This window comes from Acomys russatus, chromosome 2 (genome assembly GCF_903995435.1).
Source record: "Acomys russatus chromosome 2, mAcoRus1.1, whole genome shotgun sequence".
Taxonomy (NCBI): domain Eukaryota; kingdom Metazoa; phylum Chordata; class Mammalia; order Rodentia; family Muridae; genus Acomys; species Acomys russatus.
Window position 1 is genome coordinate 32,734,570 of NC_067138.1, and position 26,356 is coordinate 32,760,925.

The 26,356-nt window shown below is 43.0% G+C and overlaps 1 protein-coding gene across 2 annotated transcripts in view; it reads right to left on the reverse strand.

Annotated features, from left to right (window-relative positions):
- Positions 1–26,356, reverse strand: part of Ca8 (carbonic anhydrase 8) — a 95,932-nt gene that overhangs the window by 25,162 nt on the left and 44,414 nt on the right. Inside the window, exons 4-7 of one of the 2 annotated variants that reach the window (XM_051160003.1) lie at positions 22,525–22,620; positions 18,841–18,903; positions 17,807–17,855; positions 16,531–16,643 (exon numbers count right to left, since the gene is read on the reverse strand). In XM_051160003.1, coding sequence (XP_051015960.1) covers positions 16,531–16,643; positions 17,807–17,855; positions 18,841–18,903; positions 22,525–22,620 — 321 coding nt within the window. The remainder of the gene's footprint in view (positions 1–16,530; positions 16,644–17,806; positions 17,856–18,840; positions 18,904–22,524; positions 22,621–26,356) is intronic. The other variant, XM_051159995.1, reaches the window with a different exon arrangement.

The following is a 26,356-nucleotide window of genomic DNA, read 5'->3' on the forward strand; positions in this document are numbered from 1 at the left end:
TGACTTTGCAGCTTATTTTAAAACCCGATTAATTTTATATTTTCTTTTCCTAAGCTGAAGGCGCATCCTGGGCCTGAGCCTGGAGGACGCTGTATGAGAGCAATTCCTTGAGAAAAGGTCTAGGCAAATGCTAGACTCACTCATCACACTCTGCAGAGAACTGCTTTGCCAGAGTGTTTTCCCCTTGATTGCTGTGATGCTTTGAAGAATTCAAACATCAGCAGAGATGGGAGGGAAACTCTTCTTCCTAAAATGTCACTTTTTCTCAAAACCGTTCATCAGCTTCAATGCCTCAAATGCATGTGCAATCAAGCCATGCCAAAGTGAGGGGCTGCGATGAAGGCGCTGAACCATGCTTCGGGACAGAAGCCTTCAATAAACCCAGGCAGTGGGCACTGGAGCAGAAATACAAATATGTGGCTTGGGTCACTGTATGGATTTGTAACGCTATTCCATTGAAATATTCTACTCATGATTAAGTAATTTGAAGTAGGGGGAAAGAGAGGAAAAGAGACATGAGTGGACATCCTGCACCCTGAAAGAAGTCCCATCTTGTGAAGCTATCTAGTTGAACAACTAGCAACGAAGCAACCACACTGGCCTAAGATATCTATTCAACCTCAGACTCACGAACCACACTACTGACTAAAGCCAGACTCTAACACTGTCTCTTCATGAATGTATTCAAAAGACTAATTTCTGGGAGAAGGGCCCCTTCCATTAAGGTCTGTGGGAGATGGGGGGCTGGGAGATGGGGGGCGGGGATATGGAAGAGGGCAGGAGGGTGGGAATGGGAAGATAGGAGCAAAGAAATTGAACTGCTCAAACTAGTCCAAGGGGCATGTTTCATGAAAGTCTTCACTTGTCAGGAAAGTGGGACAGAGGGGAGATCCTATTGGGACTTTAGGCAAGAGAAGCATGGGAGAATGGGGAAATAGAAGGATCCAGAGGGTCCTAGTAACCTACAAGAAGAACATTATGATGGATGTATCTCGGCCAAGGGGTCCTGCTCAAACTATGGCACCAGCCAAGGACTATATGTGCAATAAACATCAAACCCCAACCCAGATCTAGCCGATGGGCAGGACATTCTACACAGTTGAGTGGAGAGTGGGAACTGACTTTCACACAAATTCTGGTGCCCCATATTTGACCATGTCCCCTTGATGGGGAGGCCTGGTGGCACTCAGAGGAAGGATAGCAGGCTACCAAGAAGAGACTTGATACCCTATGAGCATATACAGGTGGAGGAGGTCCTCCCCAGTCACAGTCATAGGGATGGGGAGTAGGAGGAAAGCGGGAGGGAGGGAGGAATGGGAGAATACAAGGGATAGAATAACAATTGAGATGTAAAATGAATGAATTAATTTTTAAAAGACCAAAGGAATAAGAATCATGATGTAATGTGAATAAATTATAATAAATAAAAAACTTAAAAAAAAAAAAAAAGATTGGATCCCAAGATGGCGGCGAGCAGTGTGGACCGCGTTTGGAGGCTCCAGTGAACAATTCAGGGAATTGCACAGATTTCTGAGCCAGGAACACCGAGGTCCGAACATCACGGCAGCGGGAGTGCTCCACGGTTCGGAGGGACCAGGGTGCGGAGGACCTGCGTGCCCCTGCACACGGGAGGAGCGTGGTTTTTCTCTGATCGGAGCGGCAGCGGCAGAGGCGGCAGCACCAGCGGCACCAGCAGCGGCGGCTGAGGTTTGCAGCTCATAGCCTTCCGGTGGAGGCGATTGGTGTGGTGGCTGGTGGGAATTGCTGCGGGAGAGGGGACTCGGGGCAGGATTTGGGTCGGGTGGAGCCTTTGGACCCAGATTGGACTCGGCGGACAGTTCGGCCCCAGAGTCCCGGGTATTGGCCCGGCCCAGCAAACAATTCTGCCTGAGGCACTAACTCAGCGTGGCCATAGCTCCCCTGCTGTGGCGCAGGCTTAGTTGAGCTCGCAGCTCCACACTAGGCACCACCTCAGCTCAGCGGCAGCTCCCCTGCGGGGACACAGTCTGGGAGGAGCACTTGGTTTCACCACAGGCACTAACTCAGAGCAGCCGCAGTTCTCCTGCTGTGGCGCAGGCTTGGTGACGTGCTCGGTTCCATCCTAGGCACCACCTCAGCTCAGCGGCAGCTCCCCTGCGGGGACACAGTCCGGGCGGAGCACTTGTCCCACCACTGGCGCTAACTCAGAGCAGCCGCAGTTCTCCTGCTGTGGCACAGGCTTGGTGACGTGCTCGGTTCCATCCTAGGCACCACCTCAGCTCAGCGGCAGCTCCCCTGCGGGGACACAGTGCGGGCGGAGCACTTGTTCCACCACTGGCGCTAACTCAGAGCAGCCGCAGTTCTCCTGCTGTGGCACAGGCTGGACAGAGCTCTCGGTTCCACCAGCTCTAAGACTCTGGTTGGACACAGTGTACAGTTTGAATCCAGAATTCCTGGCTGAGATTGGTGGTCAGTTCGGGCCCTGAGTCAATAACTGACCACAGCACGCACTTTGGGCCAAAAGGCCCTAGTGGAGCTTGGTGCGTAGTCCCAGCCCAAAAATTCTGGCTGGGCCCTGTGTGCATTTTGGGCCCAAAATCCCTAGCTGAGCTTGGCAGACGGTTCTGGCCCTGAGAATCTAGCTGAGTTCTGCCCGTGGTTCGGTCCCAGTGCTCCTGGCTGGACTTGGCAGGGAACACAGAAGGCTGTGGATACCTTGGCCTGACCCAACGCTCATTCAGAGACCCAGAACAATTGCAGGATCCACAGCAGAGAGGGACTGAGGATCACTGGCTGTGAGAGACCAGAACAACAGGGCTAACCTCCTAACATCCACACCAGTGAAGCTTTGAGCTCGCAGCCTAGGGAAATCGTAAGAAAACAAGTGAATCTATCATCAGACACCCTCCATTCAACTCTGGAAGCTACCCAACAAAAACAAAGACGGCAAGATGTCTAAAGGACAACGAAAAAGCATACGCAAAAACCCCAAAACAACATGGCGTCTCCAGTTTCCAGCTATCCCAAAGAAAACCACCCAGAGAACTCAAATACAACGGAAATACAAGAAAATGACCTCAAATCCTTAGTAATGAGGATGATAATGGAGGAAACAAATAAAATTCGTAATCAAATGCAGGAAGACGCAGACAAACAGGTGAGAGACATAAAAGAAGCACATAGAGTGGAACTGGAAAAATTGCAGGAAAATGCAAACAACCAGATGGAAGAAATAACTAAAACGGTTCAAGCTCTGAAGACCTATAAAGAGGCAATGGAAGAAACTCAGGAATATACAAAAAATCAGATGAAAGAAATCAAAAAATCAGTTCAAGATCTGAAAATGAAAATGGATTCAATGATAAACACACAGACAGAAGAAAAACGAGAACGTGAGACCTCAGAGAAGAAGGCGAGCAACACAGAGGTGAGCTTTTCTAACAGAATCCAAGAGATGGAAGAACGAATCTCAGGGCTAGAAGATACAATCACAGATATTGAATCAACCATTAAAGAAATGCCAAATCTGGAAAACTCCTGACACAAAACATCCAAGAAATTAAGGACACCATGAAAAGAAGAAATTTGCGGATAATAGGCATTGAAGAAAGAGAAGACATCAGACTCCAGGGCCCAGAAACTATTCTCAACAAAATCATAGAAGAAAATTTCCCCAATCTAAAGAAAGAGATGCCTATAAACATACAAGAGGCCTACAGAACACCAAATAGAATTGACCAGAAAAGAAAAACTGCCCGCCACATAATAATCAAAACACAAAACATGCAGAACAAAGAAAAAATATTAAAAGCTGCAAGGGAAAAGGGCCAAATAACATTTAATGGTAAACCTATCAGAATTACACCTGACTTTTCAGCAGAGACCATAAAAGCCAGAAGGGCCTGGACAGAGATCCTGCAAACCCTAAGAGAACACAGATGCCAGGCCAGACTACTTTACCCAGCAAAATTATCAATAACCATTGATGGAGAAAACAAAATATTCCATGACAAAAGCAAATTCAAACAGTACCTATCCACAAACCCAGCTTTACAGAAGGTACTAGAAGGAAAACTCCATCCCAAAGGGTCAAGCTACAACCAAAACTACCCAGGAAATAGATAACTATCCCATGGCAAAAACACAACTACACAAACGCTCGACTGGAAACAACATCAAAATTAAGACTCTTAACAGTCACTGGTCATTAATATCTCTCAACATCAATGGCCTCAATTCTCCAATAAAAAGACACAGACTAACCGAATGGGTACATAAACAAGACCCAACATTCTTCTGCATCCAAGAAACACATCTCACCCATAATGAAAGGCATTACCTCAGGGTAAAAGGTTGGAAAAAAATATTCCAAGCAAATGGTCACAAGAAGCAAGCAGGTGTAGCCATTTTAGTATCGAACAAAATAGACTTTCAACCAAAATTAATCAAAAGGGATGAGGAAGGACACTTCATACTCATCAAAGGTAAAGTCAACCAAGATGACATCACAATTCTGAACATCTATGCTCCCAATACAAGGGCACCCACATATGTAAAAGATCTCCTAAAAAAGCTTAAACCACACATCGATCCCCACACAATAATAGTGGGAGACTTCAACACCCCACTCTCACTGAAGGATAAGTCATTGAAACAGAAACTAAGCCGAGAAATAACATCATTAACCAAGGCCATGGGTCAAATGGATCTAACAGATATCTATAGAACCTTTCACCCAAACAAGAAAGAATACACCTTCTTCTCTGCACCCCATGGAACCTTCTCCAAAATTGATCACATCGTAGGTCACAAAGCAAGCCTCAACAGATACAAGAGGATTGAAATAATACCTTGTATCCTATCAGATCACCATGCTCTTAGGCTGCAATTCAACAACAACAGAAATAACAAAAAGCCTACACGTTTGTGGAAACTAAACAACTCTCTGCTAAATGACACCTGGGTCAGGGAAGAAATAAAGAAAGAAATCAAGGAGTTTCTGAAATTCAATGAAAATGAAGAAACAACATACCCAAATTTGTGGGATACATTGAAAGCAGTGCTAAGAGGAAAATTCATAGCACTAAGTGCCTTTAAAAGAAATTGGAAACATCGCACATAAGCATCTTAACAACACAACTGGAAGCCCTAGAAAAAAAAGAAGCAGAAACACCCAAGAGGAGTAGACGCCTGGAAATTATCAAACTCAGGGCTGAAATTAACAAATTAGAAACTAAGAAAACAGTCCAAAGAATCAACAAAACCAAAAGTTGGTTCTTTGAGAAAATCAACAAGATAGACAGACCATTAGCCAAACTAACTAAAAGGCAGAGAGACAGTATTGAAATGAACAAAATCAGAAATGAAAAGGGAGACATAACAACAGACACTGAAGAAATTCAAAGAATCATAAGATCCTACTTTGAAGGCATATACGCCACAAAATTTGAAAATCTAAGGGAAATGGACGATTTTCTTGATCAAGTTCACTTGCCAAAGTTGAGTGAAGAACAGATAAACAAGTTAAATAGTCCCATTTCCCCTACAGAAATAGAAGCAATCATCGATGGTCTCCCAACCAAAAAAAGCCCAGGGCCAGATGGTTTCAGTGCAGAATTCTACCAGACCTTTAAGGGCGAGCTAATACCGATACTCTTCAAGCTACTCCAAAAGATAGAAATGGATGGAAAATTACCAAATTCATTCTATGAGGCCATAGTCTCATTGATACCTAAACCTCACAAAGACTCAACAAAGAAAGAGAATTTCAGACCAATTTCTCTTATGAACATAGATGCAAAAATACTAAATAAAATACTTGCAAAACGAATACAGGAGCACATCAAAGATATCATTCATCATGACCAAGTAGGCTTCATTCCAGGCATGCAGGGATGGTTTAATATACGGAAATCCATCAATGTAATCCATCATATAAACAAACTGAAAATAAAAAACCACATGATTATCTCCTTGGATGCAGAGAAAGCATTTGATAAAATTCAACACCCATTCATGTTTAAAGTTTTAGAGAGATCGGGGATACAAGGCACTTTCCTCAACATAATAAAGGCTATATACAGCAAGCCAATAGCCAAAATCAAAGTAAATGGTGAGATACTCAAGGAAATTCCTCTCAAATCGGGAACAAGGCAAGGCTGCCCACTCTCTCCATATCTCTTCAATATAGTACTCGAAGTTCTAGCCAGAGCAATAAGACAACAAAAGGAGATCAAGGGTATCCAAATGGGAAAGGAGGAAGTCAAATTATCCCTCTTTGCAGATGATATGATAGTGTACATAAGTGACCCTCAAAACTCCACCAGAGAACTCCTAAAGCTGATAAACACCTTCAGCAAATTGGCTGGATACAAAATTAACTCAAAAAAGTCTGTAGCCTTCCTATACACAAATGACAAGCTTACAGAGGAAGAAATTAGGAAACCACACCCTTCACATTAGCCACAAGCAATATAAAATATCTAGGAGTTACCCTAACTAAGCAAGTGAAGGACTTGTATGAAAAAAATTTCAAAACTCTGAAGAAAGAGATTGAAGATGACCTGAGAAGATGGCGTGATCTTCCTTGCTCATGGATCGGGAGAATTAACATAGTAAAAATGGCCATCCTACCAAAAGCAATCTACAGATTCAATGCAATCCCTATCAAAATAACTACACAATTTTTTAAAGACATTGAAAGTTCAATTCTGAACTTCATATGGAAAAACAAAAAACCCAGAATAGCTAAAACAATCTTGTACAATAAAAGATGCTCCGGAGGAATCTCCATACGTGATCTCAAACTGTACTATAAAGCAATAGTACTTAAAACAGCATGGTACTGGCACAGCAACAGGCTGGTTGATCAGTGGAATCGAATCGAAGACCCAGATATGAATCCACACACATATGGTCACTTGATTTTTGACAAAGAAGCCAAATCCATTCAATGGAAAAAGGATAGCATCTTCAACAAATGGTGCTGGTCTAACTGGAGGTCTATGTGTAAAAAAATGCAACTGGACCCATATTTGTCACCTTGCACAAAACTCAAATCCAAGTGGATTAAAGATCTCAACATAAAACCAGAGACACTAACTCACTTAGAAGAAAAAGTGGGAAAGAGCCTGGAACATATTGGCACAGGAGACAACTTCCTGAACAGAACACCAACGGCCCAGGCCTTAATGTCAACCATTAATAAATGGGACCTCATGAGGCTGAGAAGCTTCTGTAAGGCAGGAGACACTGTCAAGAGAACAAAGCGACAGCCTACAGACTGGGAAAAAATCTTCACCAACCCTACATCTGACAAAGGTCTAATATCCAAAATATATAAAGAACTCAAGAAATTAAACACCACCAAACCGAATAACCCAATTGAGAAATGGGGCTTGGAACTAAACAGAGAATTCTCAACAGAGGAGTATCAAATGGCTGAGAAACACTTAAAGAAATGCTCAACCTCCTTAGTCATCAGGGAAATGCAAATCAAAACAACTCTGAGATTCCATCTTACACCCATCAGAATGGCTAAGATCAAAAATTCAAGCGACACCACATGCTGGCGAGGATGTGGGGAGAGAGGAACACTCCTTCATTGCTGGTGGGAATGCAAACTAGTACAGCCACTTTGGAAATCTATCTGGTGTTATCTCAGAAAAATGGGAATAGGGCTTCCTCAAGACCCAGCTATTCCACTCCTTGGAATATACCCAGAAGATGCTCCAGCACACAACAAGAAAATTTGCTCAACCATGTTCATAGCAGCCTTATTCATAATAGCCAGAACATGGAAACAGCCTAAGTGTCCCTCAGTAGAAGAGTGGATAAAGAAACTGTGGTACGTATACACTATGGAATACTACTCAGCTATTAAAAACAAGGAATTCCCGAAATTTGTGGATAAATGGATTGAGCTAGAAATGATCATAATGAGTGAGTTAACCCAGAAGCAGAAAGAATCAAATGGTATATACTCACTTATATCTGCATACTAGCCCAAGGGGCATGTCCCACGAAAGCCTTCACTTACCAGGAAACTGGGACAGAGGGGAAGGCATCCTATTGGGACTCTAAATGAGAGACGCATGGGAGAACAGCAAAATAAAAGGATCCAGAGGGTCCTAGAAATCTACAAGTAGAACAATATGATAGGCAGATTTGGGCCCAGGGGTCCCGCTCAAACTAAGGCACCAGCCAAGGACAATACAGGAGGTAAACTTTAAACCCCTTCCCAGATCTAGCCAATGGTCAGAATATTCTCCACAGTTGAGTGGAGAGTGTGATACGACTTTCTCACATACTCTGGTGCCTCACATTTGACCATGTCCCCTGGAGGGGGAGGCCTGGTGGCACTCAGAGGAAGGACAGCAAGTAGCCAAGAAGAGACTTGATACCCTATGAGAATATATAGGGGGACATAATCCCCCTCAGGAACAGTCATAGGGGAGGGGAATAATGGGAAAATGGGGGGGGGAGGAATGGGAGGATACAAGGGATGGGATAAACATTGAGATGTAACAAGAATAAATTAATAAAAAAAAAAAAAAAAAAAAAAAAAAAAAAAAAAGAGGCTAATTTCCATGGTTTGCAGTTTGAGGCAGATTATCTTACAGGAAACCCCTATTTTTATGGTCATCCAATCTAACAGACTTCTTCTGATTTCTATTTCCTGTGTCATTTTGCCAAAAAGAAAGTACAGTACATAGAAGTCGGTGCCCTCTATTTACTCACACACCACAGACATATTGGTGTTTCCAGATTTAGGCTACAAATAGCATGTGCGTGCAGGTATCCCTGCAAGGCACTACCTTAAATTCCTATGGTTCCATACACAGATGAGGCAAGAAGGCAGACACAGGAAGGCTGTGTGATCTCGCTTATATTTGAATGGAAAACAAAAGCCACAGAAGCAGAGAGTAAAATGGTGGTGGCCAAAAGCTCGGGGTGGGGGAAGAACTGGGGAGGAGATGGACAAAGATCCAAAGTCTCAGTTTTACCAAATAAACAAGTTCTGGGGATATACTATATAGCACAGCGCTTATGCTAACAATATTGTGTCGTGCACGGAAAAGTATTAATGTCTTAGGACTTGAATTAAGTCCTCCCACCAAGAATACATAATACTAACAAAAGCCATGAGAAGAAATGTTGGCGGGCTGTCTTAGTTACTTTTCTATTGCTGTGAGGACACCATGGCCAAGGCAGGTTACAGAAGGGTTCATTGAGAGCTGTGATGGTTTGAGGGAGAATGTCACAAATAGGTTTCCATGTCTGAATGCTGGGTTCCCAGTTAGTGGAACTGTTTGGGAAGGAGTAGACAGTGTGGCCTTGTTGGAGAACACATGTCACTGTAGGCAGGCTATGAGGTTTCAAAAGCCTATGACATTCCCGGTTAGCTCCATTGTGTGCCCCTCCCCTCACCCCCCCACCCCGTGTGTGTGTGTGTGTGTGTGTGTGTGTGTGTGTGTGTGTCTGTCTCTCTCTGTCTGTGTCTCTCTCTCTTTGTCTCTCTCTCTTTGTCTCTATCTGTCTCTGTCTGTCTCTCTCTCTCTCTCTCTCTCTCTCTCTCTCTCTCTCTCTCTCTCTCTCCCTCCCTCCTGCTTACAGGTACTGCTCTAGTGCCGTACCTGCCTGGCCCCATGCTCCCTGTTGTGATGGTCACAGACTCATACTCAGAGACTGTGAGACCCCAGTAAACTTTTCCTTCTATAACTTACCTTTGTCATGGTGTCTTCACATCAATAGAAAAGTAGGAAAAAGGTGATGGACATGTTTATGGGCTTTGATGTGCCAGTGATTTCACAGGTATGTGCTTGCTCCCAAGTCTCTCAAATGTATATTTCCCTATGGATATTTATGGTCAATATGTATAGCTTTCTATGTTAGGCATATTTCAATAACATAGCTTGTGGTCAGAGTAGCATCATGACTTAAAAGTATAATCCCAGCACTCAAGAGGCATCTAACTTCTCAACTATGAGTGACTCTTCACAGGTTCTTTAATCTAGACATGCTTTCCTGAGGAAGAATTAGTGAAGAGAAAGAGCATCCTCTCCCCAGGCACGCTGATGTCAGTGTCCCTCTTATTCCCATCTGTAGGCACAGCAGCTCCAGCCCCAGCTGACTTCCTCTCCACTTCTGGGTAGCTGTTGATGAGCCACACACTAAAACTCCCTCAGGAAACATGGGTCAGTAAGGCTTCATCCACCAGGGAACTGCTCTCATGACACAAGCCAGAGGAAATGCTCATGCAAAGTGTCACAAAAGGTCTGCAAGTACCTTATGGGTACGTATTTTAAGAAAGAGAAGGAGTCTCCCAAGTGAGAAAACCTCTAACCATGCCACCAGCTCCATTTCCCTGAGTGTTCACACAGCCGCAGTACAAGCTGAGATGCACGTGAGTACATAACACTCCCAGAGGACCAGAGGCTTAGCATGAAGCTAAGGACTCAAAAACTTCCCTGCAATGCCTTTTCTACCATCTGTTGCAATCACATGTATACTGGGATAAATATATCGTCTTTACTTTTTGTTTTGTTTTGACATGCATGCATACATGGCTAGGTTTCCATTAGGAAGGCCTGGAGCTACCCATCACCCTCAAACTATCTTCGGAACCTCAGTGTTTGGAATATTCTAATTCTAACATATCTAATACATGATCAAGGGTATGTGCAGAATGGAGCAGCACAGTAGTCCTTGAGGTGGCTGGAAAGGACAACTGCCAGCTCCTACACCACACCCCTTGACTAGCATCTCAGATGGAGCTCAGACACCACCCAAGCACATGGGTGCACACTCAAGTCTAAGACCAACAAGTACCTGTGTGTGTGTGTGTGTGTGTGTGTGTGTGTGTGTGTGTGTGTGTGTGTGTGTGTCTGTGTCTGCGTGTTTGAGGTGTGTGCTATGATTGCAGAATGCCTAAGGCTGGGTGATGTAAAAATAATTATTTGTTTCTCATAGCTCCATAGGTTAGAAATGACAAGAGCAAGGGTCAGGCACATGGCAAGGTCTTCACACAGCAAAAAGTGGAAGAGGAAGCAAGCAAGTGAAATGAAGTGTCAAACCTGCTCTGCAAGGGTTCATTAGCACCAAGGCCATGGTCTCAGTTTTCTATTGCAGCGACAAACACAATGATGAAGGCAATGTATGAAAGAAAGCACTTACTTTGGTCTCACATTTCCAGGGAGTTGGAGTACTTGACCATCACAGCTGGGAGTATGGCAGCAAGCAGGCATGGTGCTAGAGCAGCAGTTGAGAGCTTACATCCTGAGACACAACCATGACGCACAGAGAACTAACTGGAAATGGTGTCCGCTCTTGTAGCCTCAAAGCCCACCCCAGTGACACACATCCTCCAACAAGGTCATGCCTCTTCATCCTTCCCAGACAGTTCCAAAGTACTCAAACATGTGGGGGCAGGAGGCATTTTCATTCAAACCACCACATTCAATTCCACAGGTTCCCAGCTATATCGTAATGCAAAATGCATTTAGTCCAACTTCAGAAGTCCTTATAGTCTTTTATAGTCGTCACATGGTTTAGAAGTCCAAAGTCTCCTGTAAGACTCAAGACAGTCTCTTAATTGTAACCCTCTATAAGATTAATATCAAAAAACAAATTACATAACACCAATGGACAATGGCACAGAATATACATTACTGTTTCAAAAGGAAGGAATGACAGCACCTACGGAAACCCAGTAGAGCAAATTCTAAATCCTGTAACTCCATCTCTGAAATCAAAGGGCTTAGATGGCTGCATCCTTCCAACTTTGCTGACTAAAACACACTTCTCTCCTTTGGCCTAGCTCCACTCCCTGTATGCCGCTCTCCCAGGCTGATATCCCACAGCTCCAACATCCTGGAGTCTGCAATTCAGGCCAGGCTCCACTTTCACAGCGTCACACAGTGGACCCTCAGGGATGCCATGCAGGGAGTCCTCTGCTAACATTGCTGTCCTCTGAAGAGGAAGAACGCACAACCGCTTCACTCCTCTACCCTTCATAACCTAAAGCCAGAACCCCACGACACAGGGTACCAAGTCAGGCTGCTTGCTTGGGATGCAAGGCTGGACCCCTCCTTTAACTATACATTTCCTTTTTAGGTGGAGAATACTCTTTGGGCCTTTTCTTTTCACAAGTTGCTGCTTTGGCTTCATGGAGTTCTGAGTTGAGGACACACTCCTTTATCCCGCCCTGCATCAGGACCCTCCTTATCTCCTTCAGCATAAGCCTTGGCTCCAACATAAAATGTCCTGATGCCCTTTTTTTTTTCTCCTCAAACTGTATCTTTTATATTTCCTTGTTTGTCCTTTTTCATTGATCTGCATATGAGTTATTAGTAATAACCACTCAACAGAGTCAATATTGTGAGAGTAAATATTAGCTTGTCTTATAGTCTCTTCTGCCAACAAAATCAGTCCAGCCTTCCTCTTTCATCTTGATCCTGTAAACATAGAAGAAACCTTCATGGTAGACCCCACCTTTTAGTTCTCTCACAGGGCCAACACCCAAATTCTGGAAGGGCCCATTAAACTCACAATAGCCATGTTTTCTTTTTCTTTCTCAATTTAGCCTCAGACAGATCCTTAGGTGAGAGGCAAAGGGTGGCCACATTGCTCTCAACACTATTGTCTTCTAAACTCCTCTTGCGATAGCCCATTAAGGCCTGCTTACACAGTTTAACATCTTTTCTAGTCCAAGGTCCCCAAATCTTCTATATTCCTCCAAAAAATAACATAGGTCTGTGACAGCAGTAGACCACTCTCTAGCACCACCTTCTGTCTTAGTCACTTTTCTATTGCTGACAAACACCGTGACCAAAGCAAATGAGAAAGCTTTTATCTTAAGGCTCACAGTTCCAGAGGGTTAGAACCCATGATCACCATGGTGGGAAGTGGTGAGGTACAAGCTGGCACCAGAGCAGCAGCTGAGAGCTTATAGCACGAGCTGTGAGTAGGAGGCAAACAGAGCTAACTGGGAATGGTGTAGGCTTTGGAAACATCAAAGCCTGTGCCTAGTGGCATACCTTCTCCAACAAGGCCAAACCTCCTTATCTTTCCCAAACAGTTTCATCAACTGGGGGCCAAGTTTTTACACACGTGAACCTATGAGGGCCATTTATATCCAAACTACCACATCCATGGACATAGATGAAAAGCTACAGCTGGCATTCCAAATCTGCTGAGTTATTTTCTTGCATGGCCATGATGTAGACCAGGTCTCCAGGCAACAGTCTCTCGGTCCCATATGGAGCAATAAGATCCTCCAGACAGACAGCAGTGTCCCCAGCTTATCGGGATTCCTCATCTGTCCATAACAATAAATTCATCTCAGTGAAGAGCATGTGCTTAGTACCTGCAAGGCTCTGAGTTTGGTACTTAGCACCACAATCAGACATGACCTAGCTGCTACAGACCGCATACACATCATGCTCTACCTCAGGCCAGCAAGTCTAGCAAGATTCTTAATGTTCAGCCCATTTCTATAAGATAGGAAAGGGAGAGAGAGAAGATTAAGAAAAAATCTCCAGTCATACCCCTTTGCTCAGTGGCACTGTTTTAGGATAAAGGACAAAGGAAAGCCACAAGACAGGTAAGAAGAGAATAGAGATGAGCTAAGAAATTGAAACAAGTGGGAGAAAAAGGGTTGGGTAAGAAAAGGATAGCAACAACCAACCTGCCTCACCTGATATATGTTCACATCGCTTGATGTTTGGCCACGTCCTCTGCTAGACGGTTCTGTCTCCATTTTAGTGATCAGCAAAATGGGAGATGTCTTAAAAGTTCTATCATATGTAATGATGCTTGGCATTTTTATTTTGTTTTGGAAATCTCACTTCTAAGCAATAACTCAGATAAACAATTGAGATGTTTTGGGCTGTTTTTCCTTGATTTCTAATAATTAGAACACTTCTTATCTTAAAGTTAATTAATAGTTATAGATCATAAAAAGAAGAAAATCACTTCCACTCGAATCTGCCCAATCATCTTTTTCGCTCAAACATAAAATACACAGCTTCTTGACTTTTCCTGATCATATCCTCTTTCTTTGGACTTCTGGTTTTTACTGCCTTCTCTGGAACACTTCAGTTTTTTCACTTTCCTTTCAATGGAACTCCATGAAAAGCAGTGAGCCAAATCTTCAAGTCAAAGACAGATCTCTCCAAGATCCTATTTTAGTAAACCACACTAAAGTGCATTTCCATAGACACAAACATGCTGTATAAATGTGAGTCTGCACGTACCCTGCTTTCCTCTCAGGAGATGCCACAGTGCTCTGTGCTGAAAACGCCTAGGCCTTTTCTTCTCTGACAGACTAGAGTGATTGGGACCTCACCTGTTCTCAAAGGAAGAAGATCTATTTCTCCAAACACACATGGCCTTGGCTTTTCCCAGTGCAGATTATCTCCCAGCCTGACACGGTGAATGAGAGTTAGACTTAACATCTGGCCTCTTACTCAGGGGCACAACACAAAGTTAGGTTCCCCTTCAAACTAGAAAGAGGCTCAAAACAATGGCTTTGTCTTGCATCTTAGTAGAAGATACTGTTCAAACAGACAATGAAACACTGTGTCCTGTCTACAATGTTCACAAAGGTACTCAGCTTTCAGATGCCCAGAGCCAGGCTGGCAAGTATCCTCTATGGGATTTCAGATAGATCACAAGTCCTTGACACATTGAGGTTAAACAAACTCATATAAAATAGTTATTTACTCCAGGTCAACAAAGATGGGGTTTCATCTATTACAGCAGACACTGTTGCTGTTAAATCTCAAAATTAGACACCATTAGCCCAAGGCTCTATTTTTAATAGAGTGAATTTTCTAATTCCTTCACCCCCATTGAACAAACCTCTACTTTTCTGAAGTCATACCTTGGGCCATCCAGTCTGGACTCTCTGGGACACATTACCACAACTGTAGCCTGAATGGCCATTTCCCTCCCCAACTGACAGCAACACATGAGAGTGAAAGTTATGTTACAATCTTTTGTCCCTGTGCCCAGTTGACAGTCAGACACAGTTTCTTATGAGAACAAATAGATGAAGAAGAATAATGGAATTAGGATTTGTCCTACAAAAATAAAAGCCAGAGGGAATGTGGGAGAAGATCACACCCCATGAAAGACAGGCAGAAGAGGATGAATGGGGAATTTAAATTGTCTCCTAGACAACTAGAAATAAAGATTGAAAATCCTAAGTATGAGATTTTTGGAATTAATGCTAAATCAAAGAATATTGAGAGTGAGAGAAATAGTCTTCCCCAGGGAAGAGAATACCAGTTGGCTCTTCAATACCAACTGTTCAGCTATGGAAATGTGCATATAAATAGCATTATGTGGACTAAGCTAGTTATAGCGATGTATTTATGAATACAAATGTATTTACATATACAGATATGTCTGTTACAACAACTAATGAGAAAAGAAGCCATGAACTTAGAAAAGCAATGGGGAATACATAGGAGGCTTTGCAGGGAGGAAATTATATTCTATGATTGTAATCTCAAAAGGTATAAATAATATTTAAAAATAAAATAAATGCAAATAATACTAGCAAAGAAATTGACTTAGCAGTTAGAACACAAGCTTCCTAATTTCAAGAAGTGATGAGATATAAAAAAAAAATCATAAAACTTTTCTGAAGAACCCTTGGAGTGTTCTAACTGTTTCTTAAGCATTTAGGCATTGGTCATGAAGGGAAAATACAGCTTTTGAGACTATGACCCTTAGACCACAAAAAGACAGAAACCATTCTAACATCTCTGTAGCAACACTGCAGCCATTTCATTCTTTTTTGTATATGAGTGGTCCTGTCCATCAGAGTCATGACCACACATACTAGGCAAAAGCTACATCCCCGACCCCTTGGAAACCATGTTTGCACAGCTAACATCCAATCCAAGCTGACTGGGATGTTTCTGCTCCGTGGGTATCAGCGTCCATCCTTCTCCTTTTCTTCTTCTTAAGAGTGCATCTTGCCACTATACCTAGCCAAGTCTTAAACTCCTGGACTCAAACAGCTTTATCACTTTAGCTTCCCTGTGGGTGTGGGTCCCCACAAGTGGCTTTCCGTGGCACTTAGAGAATCTATGGGATACCAAAGGACAGCAAGAGTAGAGGCAGAGAACGATCCAGAACTTACCAGGGCTTTTTTTTTTTTTTTTCTGCCTCTCTTACACACCCTCATACATCACACACAGTATTTTGCATGCCAGAAAGAACTATTACCTGCCAGTGAGATAATCAGAAGTCTTATCCTATTTCCAGAACTTTCCCACACCTGGAAAAAATCCACTTATAGGAACGGCCAGACTCTTTGCAATATAACAACTAACTTTTAAGGTTCAGATCGTCAATGAACTGGTTTCACTCACCTTTGACCTTCCCATTGCTTTCCCTGGATCGAACATTTAACTTTCATCCGAAAGCTATGACTGATCTAACAACAGGAATGAAAGCACAAAACAGACATTTTCCCTTTATGGAAAGGATATTTAACCTCAGAACTTCACTCTGAAAGATCTGAAGGTGCACACTCACCTGCAGCTGGGATATAGTTAAAGGGTATCGGAATAATATCCAGGTCACTCCTTCGCTGCAAGGCGGGATAGTAAGAGACCCTTCGTAGACCCAGTAGTCCCGCAGAAGAGGGTCTGTGCAAACACAGGGACACGTTACGAGAGGGCAAGTTGACGGACTTAAAATTACAGCAACAGTTTCCAAAATGGCATTCTGTTGATGTAACACTTCTCAGATGGATGCCATTTTTAAGTTAGAGCCTCATACACAAATTATTACACTACAGTTTGTGAAGAAAGTAATTAATGAAAAAGATGATTGATTCCCTTTTATATCTCCAGAGAGTTCTATCAATGTTTCACTAGACACATCTATCAAGCTTAATGTAGTAAGGAAACTGCAACTCACTTTTTCTATTAGCTGATTCATAGATGATTCCTATTGAACTATGGGTAGAGAATTATTTAGAGTAATATATATCAATTCATTGATATTCACAACAAAGACATGAGACATGTTAGCCATGTTTTATATGGAAAAGCTGAGTTACAGAATGTTAGTAATTTGTCCAAGATCACACAGCTAGGAAATGGCGGAGTACTTGAACCTAAGCAGTCTTTAAATGCTGTTGTAACCATCTCTGCGTTGCTTATTTAACAGCTCATTAGTAAAATCCCAATGTGATAAGAGAAGATAAGTCATGTGTTTGAACTTCTTATCGTGGCCAAAAGAAATGGATAATTAAATATACCAAAGCGAGTGTGCAATTGTAGAAAAAGGATACAGTGGTTAGGCCTAGTTGGTTGAAACACTGTGGAACAGCATACAGTGTAAGCAGAGAAATGTGGAAACCAAAACTGCACTCCAAGTTATATTCAGAGTGTTTTATGTATAATTCCCTGCGTGCAAATGCAATTAGAATATTTAAATAGTGATGCTGAGGAAAGTAACCTTATAAAGTTAGCTATAAAGTTCACATCACTCTAGAAATGATCCAATCGTCTTGGAAGTGCATCAGTTATTTTGAAGTTTGTGGGCTCTTTACACCGAGGTGGTGACTTTACATTTTATAGGTGACGTTGCTGAGAAAGGTCTGGAATAAAGAAGCAGAGACAAGAGCTTCCTGACATTCAAAAGGGCCCCTGCCTTAGCAACAGTGGTCAGAACCTGCACCTGCTACAGAACACAGAAACTGCAAGGAAACCTTTTCAACTAACACTGCAGGATTATGAATATTGTAAAGAAAATAGTGTGGCTATGCACACAATTCATTTAAGGCTCTCAGATAAGTGCTTACCTGGTAATAAAGTGTTAGGATTAAAGCATGGTATTGTTTTAGATTTTCCCTGAAAAAGAAAATAATAATCCAGTCCATGTTAATGTAAAATTTATAAAATTTTGCAAAAAAGTTAGTAAAACTAAAGCTACGTCTACACTGGAGTCTTTTCAGATGATCTCACTGGGTCTCCATATCAGTGAGTGGACCACCCTTTTCTCATTGGAGTAAGATCGGCTAGATCCAATAAAATACACCTTACTCTGAGTCTATGGCTGTTTGCTTTTGAATTTAAATTTTATTTATAATGCCTGGTGGAGAATGTCCAACTAGTACCTAACTGCCCAACAGAAACATTTTTATTAAAACAGATGCCATAAGAAAAGTTATCAAAGGAAGTCCTGTCCTAATTTCCTGGATTTGGCAGGGCCAGGCAGCTCAAAGCCCCTGTATCCTGACTTCAGAAGTGGCTTCAGACTTGGCTGCCTTCCAGAAGATGACCTCTGAGCCCTTGGGGGTATGCCTACCCCCGCCTCTGGTAAGATATTTTCCTATACCTGAAGGCTTGGCTCATGCAATATTTAAGGTGAAGTCCTGGGGTTTTCAATCTGGTCCTTGGCCTGCTACAACAGCATGAGCTGGTATGCTTATCTCCAAAACTCCAAGTTTTGGATGCCTGGTTTGGCTCAGTGTCAGGAAAATAACAGCAGTGTTTAAGGAGCCAAGGGAAAGTGATTAGGCAATTCATGGTTAAATAGGCAGACCCTGAAAAAAAAATGACTGATACACTTCCAGGAGACCTTCCCTAGTTCACACAGATGACATACTGTGCTGGGAATACCAGGGGCCTGCCCAGAAGAAACACTAGGAAGCTTGCTACTTCCCCCCAGATGCCAACCCGTGTCCCCTTCCCAGTACCACACTATAATTAACCATAACTGTTAACTCTACCAGCCATTCAGAGTCCCATAAGCCCTTCTGAGAATTACCAAGCTTAGAGATGGTCACTGGGAGCTCACGTAGAACTATTTACCTTCGTTTAAGTAACGATTTACCTTATACTGAATATCCTGGAGTATCTCGGTCACAGCCTTCAAGCCGACATGCTCCTTCCCTATCTGAAATACACAAAGCACAACCCACAAACACACATTTTTTTATGCTTAGCTTTTACCTAAAATAACTACCAGAGAAGGCCTCCCGGTGCAGCTGAATGTCTGTCTTGTGAGCTAAATTGCTTTTCTATTCATGCTCACATCAATAACTAAAGGTAACTAAAGTTTTAAAGCATGTACAGTATAATACCTGAGAATATCCAAACTCATGTCACTATGGATATTTGTCACTTACAGTGTCATATGTAATATACACAACCATCAAAGGTCACTCTGGAAAAATGTCATAAGTAGTTCTGAGTTAGTTTGGCAGTATGTGTCTAAACTCTTGCCTTCTTTTTTAAATGCAGGGCTCTCTCTAACTAGCCCTGACTTGAAACTTGGTATGTAGACCAGGTTGGCCTCAGACATCAGCCTGCCTCTGCCTCTGCCTCTGCCTCTGCCTCTGCCTCTGCCTCTGCCTCCCAGGTGCTAGATTTAAAGGCATATACCACCATGCCCAGATTTTTCACTTTTATTTATTTACCAACTTTGCTCTGTATTCTTGTCTTTGACATTTGTATAATGCTTTCATAAATATTTCAGCAATGTTGAAAATTCTCACAAACTCAGAAGTAAATATATTGTTTCATATGTCACTATCAAAATTAAAACATCTCTGGGTTATCACTGATCACTATTCAATTGCCTCTTCGTCATTCTTACCAAATATGTGTGTATACTTTATATATACTTTATATATAATATATAAAGTAATGGTCCAAAAAACTGCTGATACTTGAAATAAGTTTTCTGGCACTTAATTGTTCTTGTCTTTGTGTAAATGTTTAGTGCCACCTGACTGCCACTTGCATCCTTCCTCCTGTGGACCCTGACAACAGAGAAGAACAGCAGAGCTCAGGCATGACCTCAGATAACAGGCACTGTTGTGCTAGGCTTTTTCTCTTTATATATACGTCTGCAGGATGGCATGTAAGAAGCTAGAATAGCTGCCCACATGCACACCTTTGTGTCTCCTAATGCTAAGTGTGAAATGGACAAGAGAAGAAAAAACTGAAGTGAAAAATGGCCGGGCAGTTTAATGTGATAGAAAACATTTCCTGAGACGGGCTCTAAAAACAGAAAATAAAATGTCTAATGTTTATATACACAACTGAGTGCTTCTTTTTCTAAGTTGCTCTTGGTTATGCTGTCTCTTTGTCATAGCTAAGACAATATGATAGACCATAAATATTACTAGATTTTCTAGAAAAACCTCTAAAGGTTGAAAACATCCTTTTCAAATATATGCATGAATGCAAAACCCAGCATCTCGACCAGAAGCCTCCTCTTGTCGTCGGTAGAAGAGGACTCTCCTTGTTTCCGTGATTGTACCAGGGGTTAGCTCTTAGAGGCATGGTGCCTAGTTGGGATGGGTCAATTTTCCCTTCATGACTTTCCCATTAGATCATAAACCCTGAGAGGAGTCCACATCAGAACACTGCACAGTCACACAACACTTTGACTCTGCCACATTTCAGCTCTGTGATCTCAGACTGATGACTTTAACCTCTCTCTCCTCCTTGCTGCCATTTTGAAATGCACAACTCCAAGAGGCCACTCTTTCTGATGGAGCTTCCCCATCCCCCCAGGCCTCTCTTCTTCTGCTCTCTCTTTTTCCTGGTTGTTGGCAGCCAAGATACCCAGTCCCCTGGATTCATCCCTTCTCATTAAATTGAAGGATATCTTTTCTACCACTCTCAGGCCTTCCATCCTTTTCTCCTCCCAGATCACCCACTCTTCAGCTGATGGTCACAACAATTTGCTAGAATGCCATTTTCTTCCTATGGGCATGGAGAATAATTCTCTCAAGTGCTGTCCCACCTAACCCATGACGTCATCCACCCTTCAGTGTGTTTGCCGCACAGACTGTCCTCTCTCTCTCTCTCTCTCTCTCTCTCTCTCTCTCTCTCTCTCTCTCTCTCTCTCTCTCTCTCTCTCTCTCTCTCTGTCCCATCCCCCCGGCTGTTTCAAAGCCAAACCCTATACTCAGCTTCCTCTTACTCTATAATACTGCTTCGCATGTCTCAGAATAATGAAGAGCACCAAACATGAGCTTCCGTCACTTCCTGCCCTCTCTTCACCTAAGAAACTGATTGCTCTGTGTGAGGCCTAGGAAGATGTTCTTCACTCCACACCCTCCCTTCTCCTTTAAGGTGCATCTACATTACCTGTCCCCTCTCGTCTACGTGCTTTTTAAACTGTGACTGTCCTAGCTCTGGGACCTCAAATCTGCCACTAGCTTGGCTCCATTGGCCCTTTCATATTGAAGTCAAGCTTTCAGAAAACAAGTCAGGATTCGGGTACCCCCTTCCTCCTCTGGTGTTGCACAGCTGTTGCCAGGGCACCCACAGGGGATACAGAGACCTCAGCCCCTTTCTTCTCTGCTTCCCCTGACACTCATCAGTCGTCTATCCTCATGACACTGCATGGAGGACAGAGCATCTGTGCATGTTCTGGGGCTTTCTGTGACCACAAGCTAGTTCCTGGAAACAAGAGGGCAAAGTTTCCGATCAAGGGCTCCCTTCGTCCTCAGACCATCATACATGGAGAATCAGGCAATGAGAACAGTAAACAACCTAACCAAACCCCCAAGTCTGAAGATGAACCTATTCCCATCCTGTTTGTGTTCCTACTATTATCCTTATTCTTATTCCTAAATAATGACATAACACCTTCCACTGCTTCAACTTTGCTGACTTGATACTCGACTCACTTTTCAACAACAACAACAAACAGTCTTTTTAAGTTAATTCTTCAACACGCTAAAAATTAAAAATATTTTCTGTCAATAATTTGTGACTACCTACATAATAGTTGCAAAACTAAAGGAATATAGATCTGTGCTTGTATAAACATGAAGTAAAGAGTGGAGAGAGAAGTCATCTTAAAATGCAAGTATTTGTGTTCATTCTGGCCTTGGATGCACTTCTGAGACCCAAAGACTGCTAAAATTCCAAAGGGCCTTTTGCCTCTAGTAAGCCTTTTAGCATACCCTGAAACTGAGGACAAAGTTTAAAACTCACCTTAGGATACCTTTTAAATGTCTACTTACATGGTCCCATTCTATGTGATTGTTAAGCCATGTAATACTCTCTTGTCATGGCAGAGCTCAGTACCCATTTTACACTGGCTCAATCTGCCATGGTCCTTACAGTCTTTATTGTTTTCTATAAAGGATTTCAAATCATCTTTGAGTGAAAATTGTTAATAACAAAAAGACAAGGTGATTCACTACATGATTACATTATCGATTTTTTTAACTTAGGTTTTTGTAGTAAGCCTGAGTCTAAAAAATTTTTTTCTGAATTCTTTTTCTTACATAAGAAAATAAAGTCTGGCTTCAGGAGACTTCTTAGTTGTTTCTCAAAGGCTCCAGCTAACACTCTGAAGAACACGTTTAATAAATGAATGAACTGTTTTCTACAAGAAATGAAACTCAGCTCTTGGGAACTAACTGTCAAATTACATGCTTACATGTGTTTAATTTGACCTCTAAGTATTAAAATTGAGAAGTAAAAAATATTCAACAAAATGACTTAGGGCAAACTTCTCTTAGCAATGTAGGCACACAGCACAGTTTACCTGGACAAACAGTGCGATGATGGCGATGCCATGGGGCTTCCCGACCGCCTCGTCGATGCTGCCAAACAGTGTGGAATTCCAGTGGATCAGATGGAGCTAAAGACACAAAACAGACCAAACCACTTACCACACTACTCAGGAAAGCAAACGTTGTCCAGCCTACTCAGACTGTATGCAGTAGCAAGCACACCAAGGGGGATCACAACCAGTCATAAGCAGAATACTGCCCCAAGAGACGTTCTCTGTAAGAGTCCTTCCTATTCAGCTCAATGTAACTCAAGGATTTCACACTGGTTGAGCATCTTTCTTTAAATCCAGGCCCTGTGGATTGCAATGGAGCAAAACTGCAGGTCTAAAGACAAACACTACTGTTCATTGGAAGGGCAGAGGTGGGCTCAGTGGTAGACTGGTAATGTGCTTAGAACCAACAGAGAGGGGAGATTGGATTGTGACCTGCATAACTGCCCAGTATTTCCATAAGAAATCTCTTTTTTCTTTTGGTTTTTCAAGACAGGCTTTCTCTGTGTGGCCTTGGCAGCTATCCTGGATTTACTTTGTAGACCAGCCTGGACTCGAACTCAACAGAGATCTGCCTGCCTCTGCCTCCTGAGTGCTGGGATAAGAGGCGTGCGCCACCATGCCCGGCCCAGTAAGAAATCTTAAAAAGCCGTTCTCAAACTCTGGTAAATTATTTCAACTCTCTGAGAATATCCAGAAACAGCCAACTATTGGGTGAAGGGAGCTATATTGTTTTAAGGCTATGGTCAAATAATGAATGTTGACACACATTTCTAGAAAAAGGCCATTCATTCCCCCTAACTACAGTGTGATCATGATTAAAAGGTCAGGCAAAACACCAGGCCAGGACATCTCAGAGTTGTCAAGATGAAAATGAGGAATTGTCACAGACAAGAAAAGCTGAAGAACACCAGGATACTAACACCAATAAGGTATCAAAAATAGGATTTAGAGACAAAAGAAAGTTCCATAAAAATTATGGAAATATGAATGAAATATAGACTTAGTAATATATCAGCATTAGCCCACTAATTCTACCAAATGTATGTTAATAGGAAAAAATTGGTGTGGTGCACATAGACGTCTTTTGTGTTATCTTCACAATTTTTCTACAAATCTCAAACTGTTGTAAAAATGGTGATTTTTCCTTCCCTTGAAAGAAAATAAAGGGAACACTAGCATTTCAGCCATTCCAAGATAAAACAGACAGTAGCTCTCCCTGGTCCCCCACCTGTCTAACACAGTAATTCAAAATAAAAATAGCAAGAGAATTTCTACAACCTGTTCCCCTTTGTCTGCCCAACTCTCCACCCATCACCAGAGACCCGGTGGCTCAGGGCCAAGAAGACTCTCTTCTCAAAATCAACAAGCATCCCACATGCTGGTACTAAAGGACCACCCTGGTCCTGAGACCTTATCTTCCCCTGATGATGTGTCCCTTCTTACAAGGAGACAATGAGAGCCTCCATTTCTACATGAAAAAAAGATTAGATGGCTAATTCAAGTTCCAGGCCAGTTTCCAACACATCCTGGAAGCTGGCCAGCCTGGGCTGTCACCCACAGCAATAGCCAGATGCATGGTCTGCAGGTGCAACACGCTGCATCTCAGGATCTGCATGCCCAGCACACTGCATTTTTGCTGCTTCTCAGCTCTAGGCTTGCACTGTTCCTCAAGGGCGTTCCTGCTTTATCTACACTCCTCCTATGAGGGGTGCTGCCACAGCATGCCATGGACTGGGAGGCTACAGCAACTGGAATTCATTTTCTCACAGTTCCAGGAGCTGCAAGTATGAGAATAAGGCGCTGGCAGAGTTGTCTCAGTGTGACACTTACAGATGGTCTTCTCCCCACATTATCCTAAGAACTGGCTTCTGAGAGGTCCAAGTAGACAGCAATTGAGAGGAGAAGGGCCTCAGCAGATGAACTTCAAAGGTGGAGAGGGCAAGCCATGCAGACCTGCTAGGGGCATGTCTGACTACTACAAGGGCAGAGGGAAAGGCTGCAACCTGAGCGAGCGCCTGAAACTCTGGACTCTCAGAGGCAGTGCGCTCTCGCAGACCTTACCTGGGCATCACAAGCGTAACAGGCTCCCTTTCAACCCTGTGAACTTCACAACTCACTACGTCCTTTGAACATCAGGCTCTCTGTCTGTGACCTTAGGAGTACTGCACTTCATAAGCTCAGTTCACTCAAACCTCTGTGTCTCCCTGCGTGCCCCGCCCCCCGGATTCCCAGCCTACATTGCTTTCCTTCGCATTGGTTATCTGTAGCTAGCAGGGGCATTGGAAGGTGAAGTCTGAGGATGGAAAGCAGCTTTCCCAGTTTACAGTTCAGACCAAGCATAGCAATGTTGCTTGCTACCACTACGAACGAGGTGGCGTGTCACTATGTCCACTGGCAGGCTTTAGAAGGCTCACTATGCACAGCTACCTATCTCTTCAAAGGACACTGTAATAAAGATGACACCTGGGGCCAGGATGCAGCTGCACCCTGTTCCACGAGAAACGCAGACAGTCTTTGCCTTGAAAATACATGGTCCAGAAGGCAGTGAAGGGCTACCTTGTATAGACTGAACCCAACTCTTACGATGAGTACTAAGCACATTCAGTGAGTCAAAGGTTTGGCTTTCTCCTAGCATGGGTGTGTCAGGGCAGCAGGAAAGGTCTTCTCTGAAACGTAAACCCAGCCTTCCTCGCTTTTCACAACTATTTTCACACTCACTCGGGCCTCTGTAAGAGGCATATGTTACAAAGATCCACCCTACCTGGGGTGCTGGATGGGTAGGCTACAGTGTCACTAACACATCAAACTGAGTTACACACAGCCTGTTGTGAGTCACCCTCTCCTAATTTCAGAGAAATCCTTGGCTTGAGTTTTCACTATAAGGTTCACAAACTCTAATTGCCTGCTGCTGAGAAAAGTAAGTTCGAAGATGCCACGGCGGTGTAACAGAAAGCTATCTTCAAGATAAATGAGGTTTATTATTGACATAATAACCTGACATCATTAAAGTACAAAAAGATGAATCCTGAGAATGGGAAAAAGGTGGAAAAATCTGAAAAGGCCACCGTGACTCACCAGTCCCCCTAGGTCGGCACTCCTGTGCATTTTCTGAAGCCTCCTAGCTGCAAAGGCTTAATGGCACTTCCTTCCAGATGTCTTCTTGTTACCACAAACAGAACAGCTCTAGAGCTTACACCAGTCTTGTCAAGGGTGCACTCTGGCTGACACTTAGCACCAAGCTGCATCTCCCTGGCTTCAGACGCCAGCCCTTATCTCCACTCGCCAACGCCTTTCCTGCCCTTCCCATTTGCCCTACACAGCCCCCACTAATGTCTCTAGAGCTCAGCTTTCGCATTTCCTCTGCTTGAAACCTCTAACTGCCTTTATTTCCTGCTCTAAGCAGACTCAAAGTCCCTAATCCCTTCCTTTCCCATTTAACAAGCCAATGCTCAAGACAAGAGAAAACCAGACTCCTCATAACTTCACCACCCTATTGACCTTCCTGCCATACAAATCCTCTCTCCCCTCTGGCCTATCAAGTGTGGAGACATTTGATAGAAAAGCTGACTGGAGAAGGAGCTGAGCTGGGGACAGAAGGGCAGGGAGATGGAGACACAGATGAGAGTCTAAACTAATAGGAGAAAAAAAGGAAGAAAGGCTGGACAGCTGGGATTTCATCAAACTATGCCATCAAAAGTAAGATGACTTCTATTTTAGATGGGGGGGTCTACATGTGAACTTGCCTCCCTGTTCTAGACAGAGTCCATACAAGAGCCTCCTTGAGAATCTGGACTACAGATAGGGAGATACA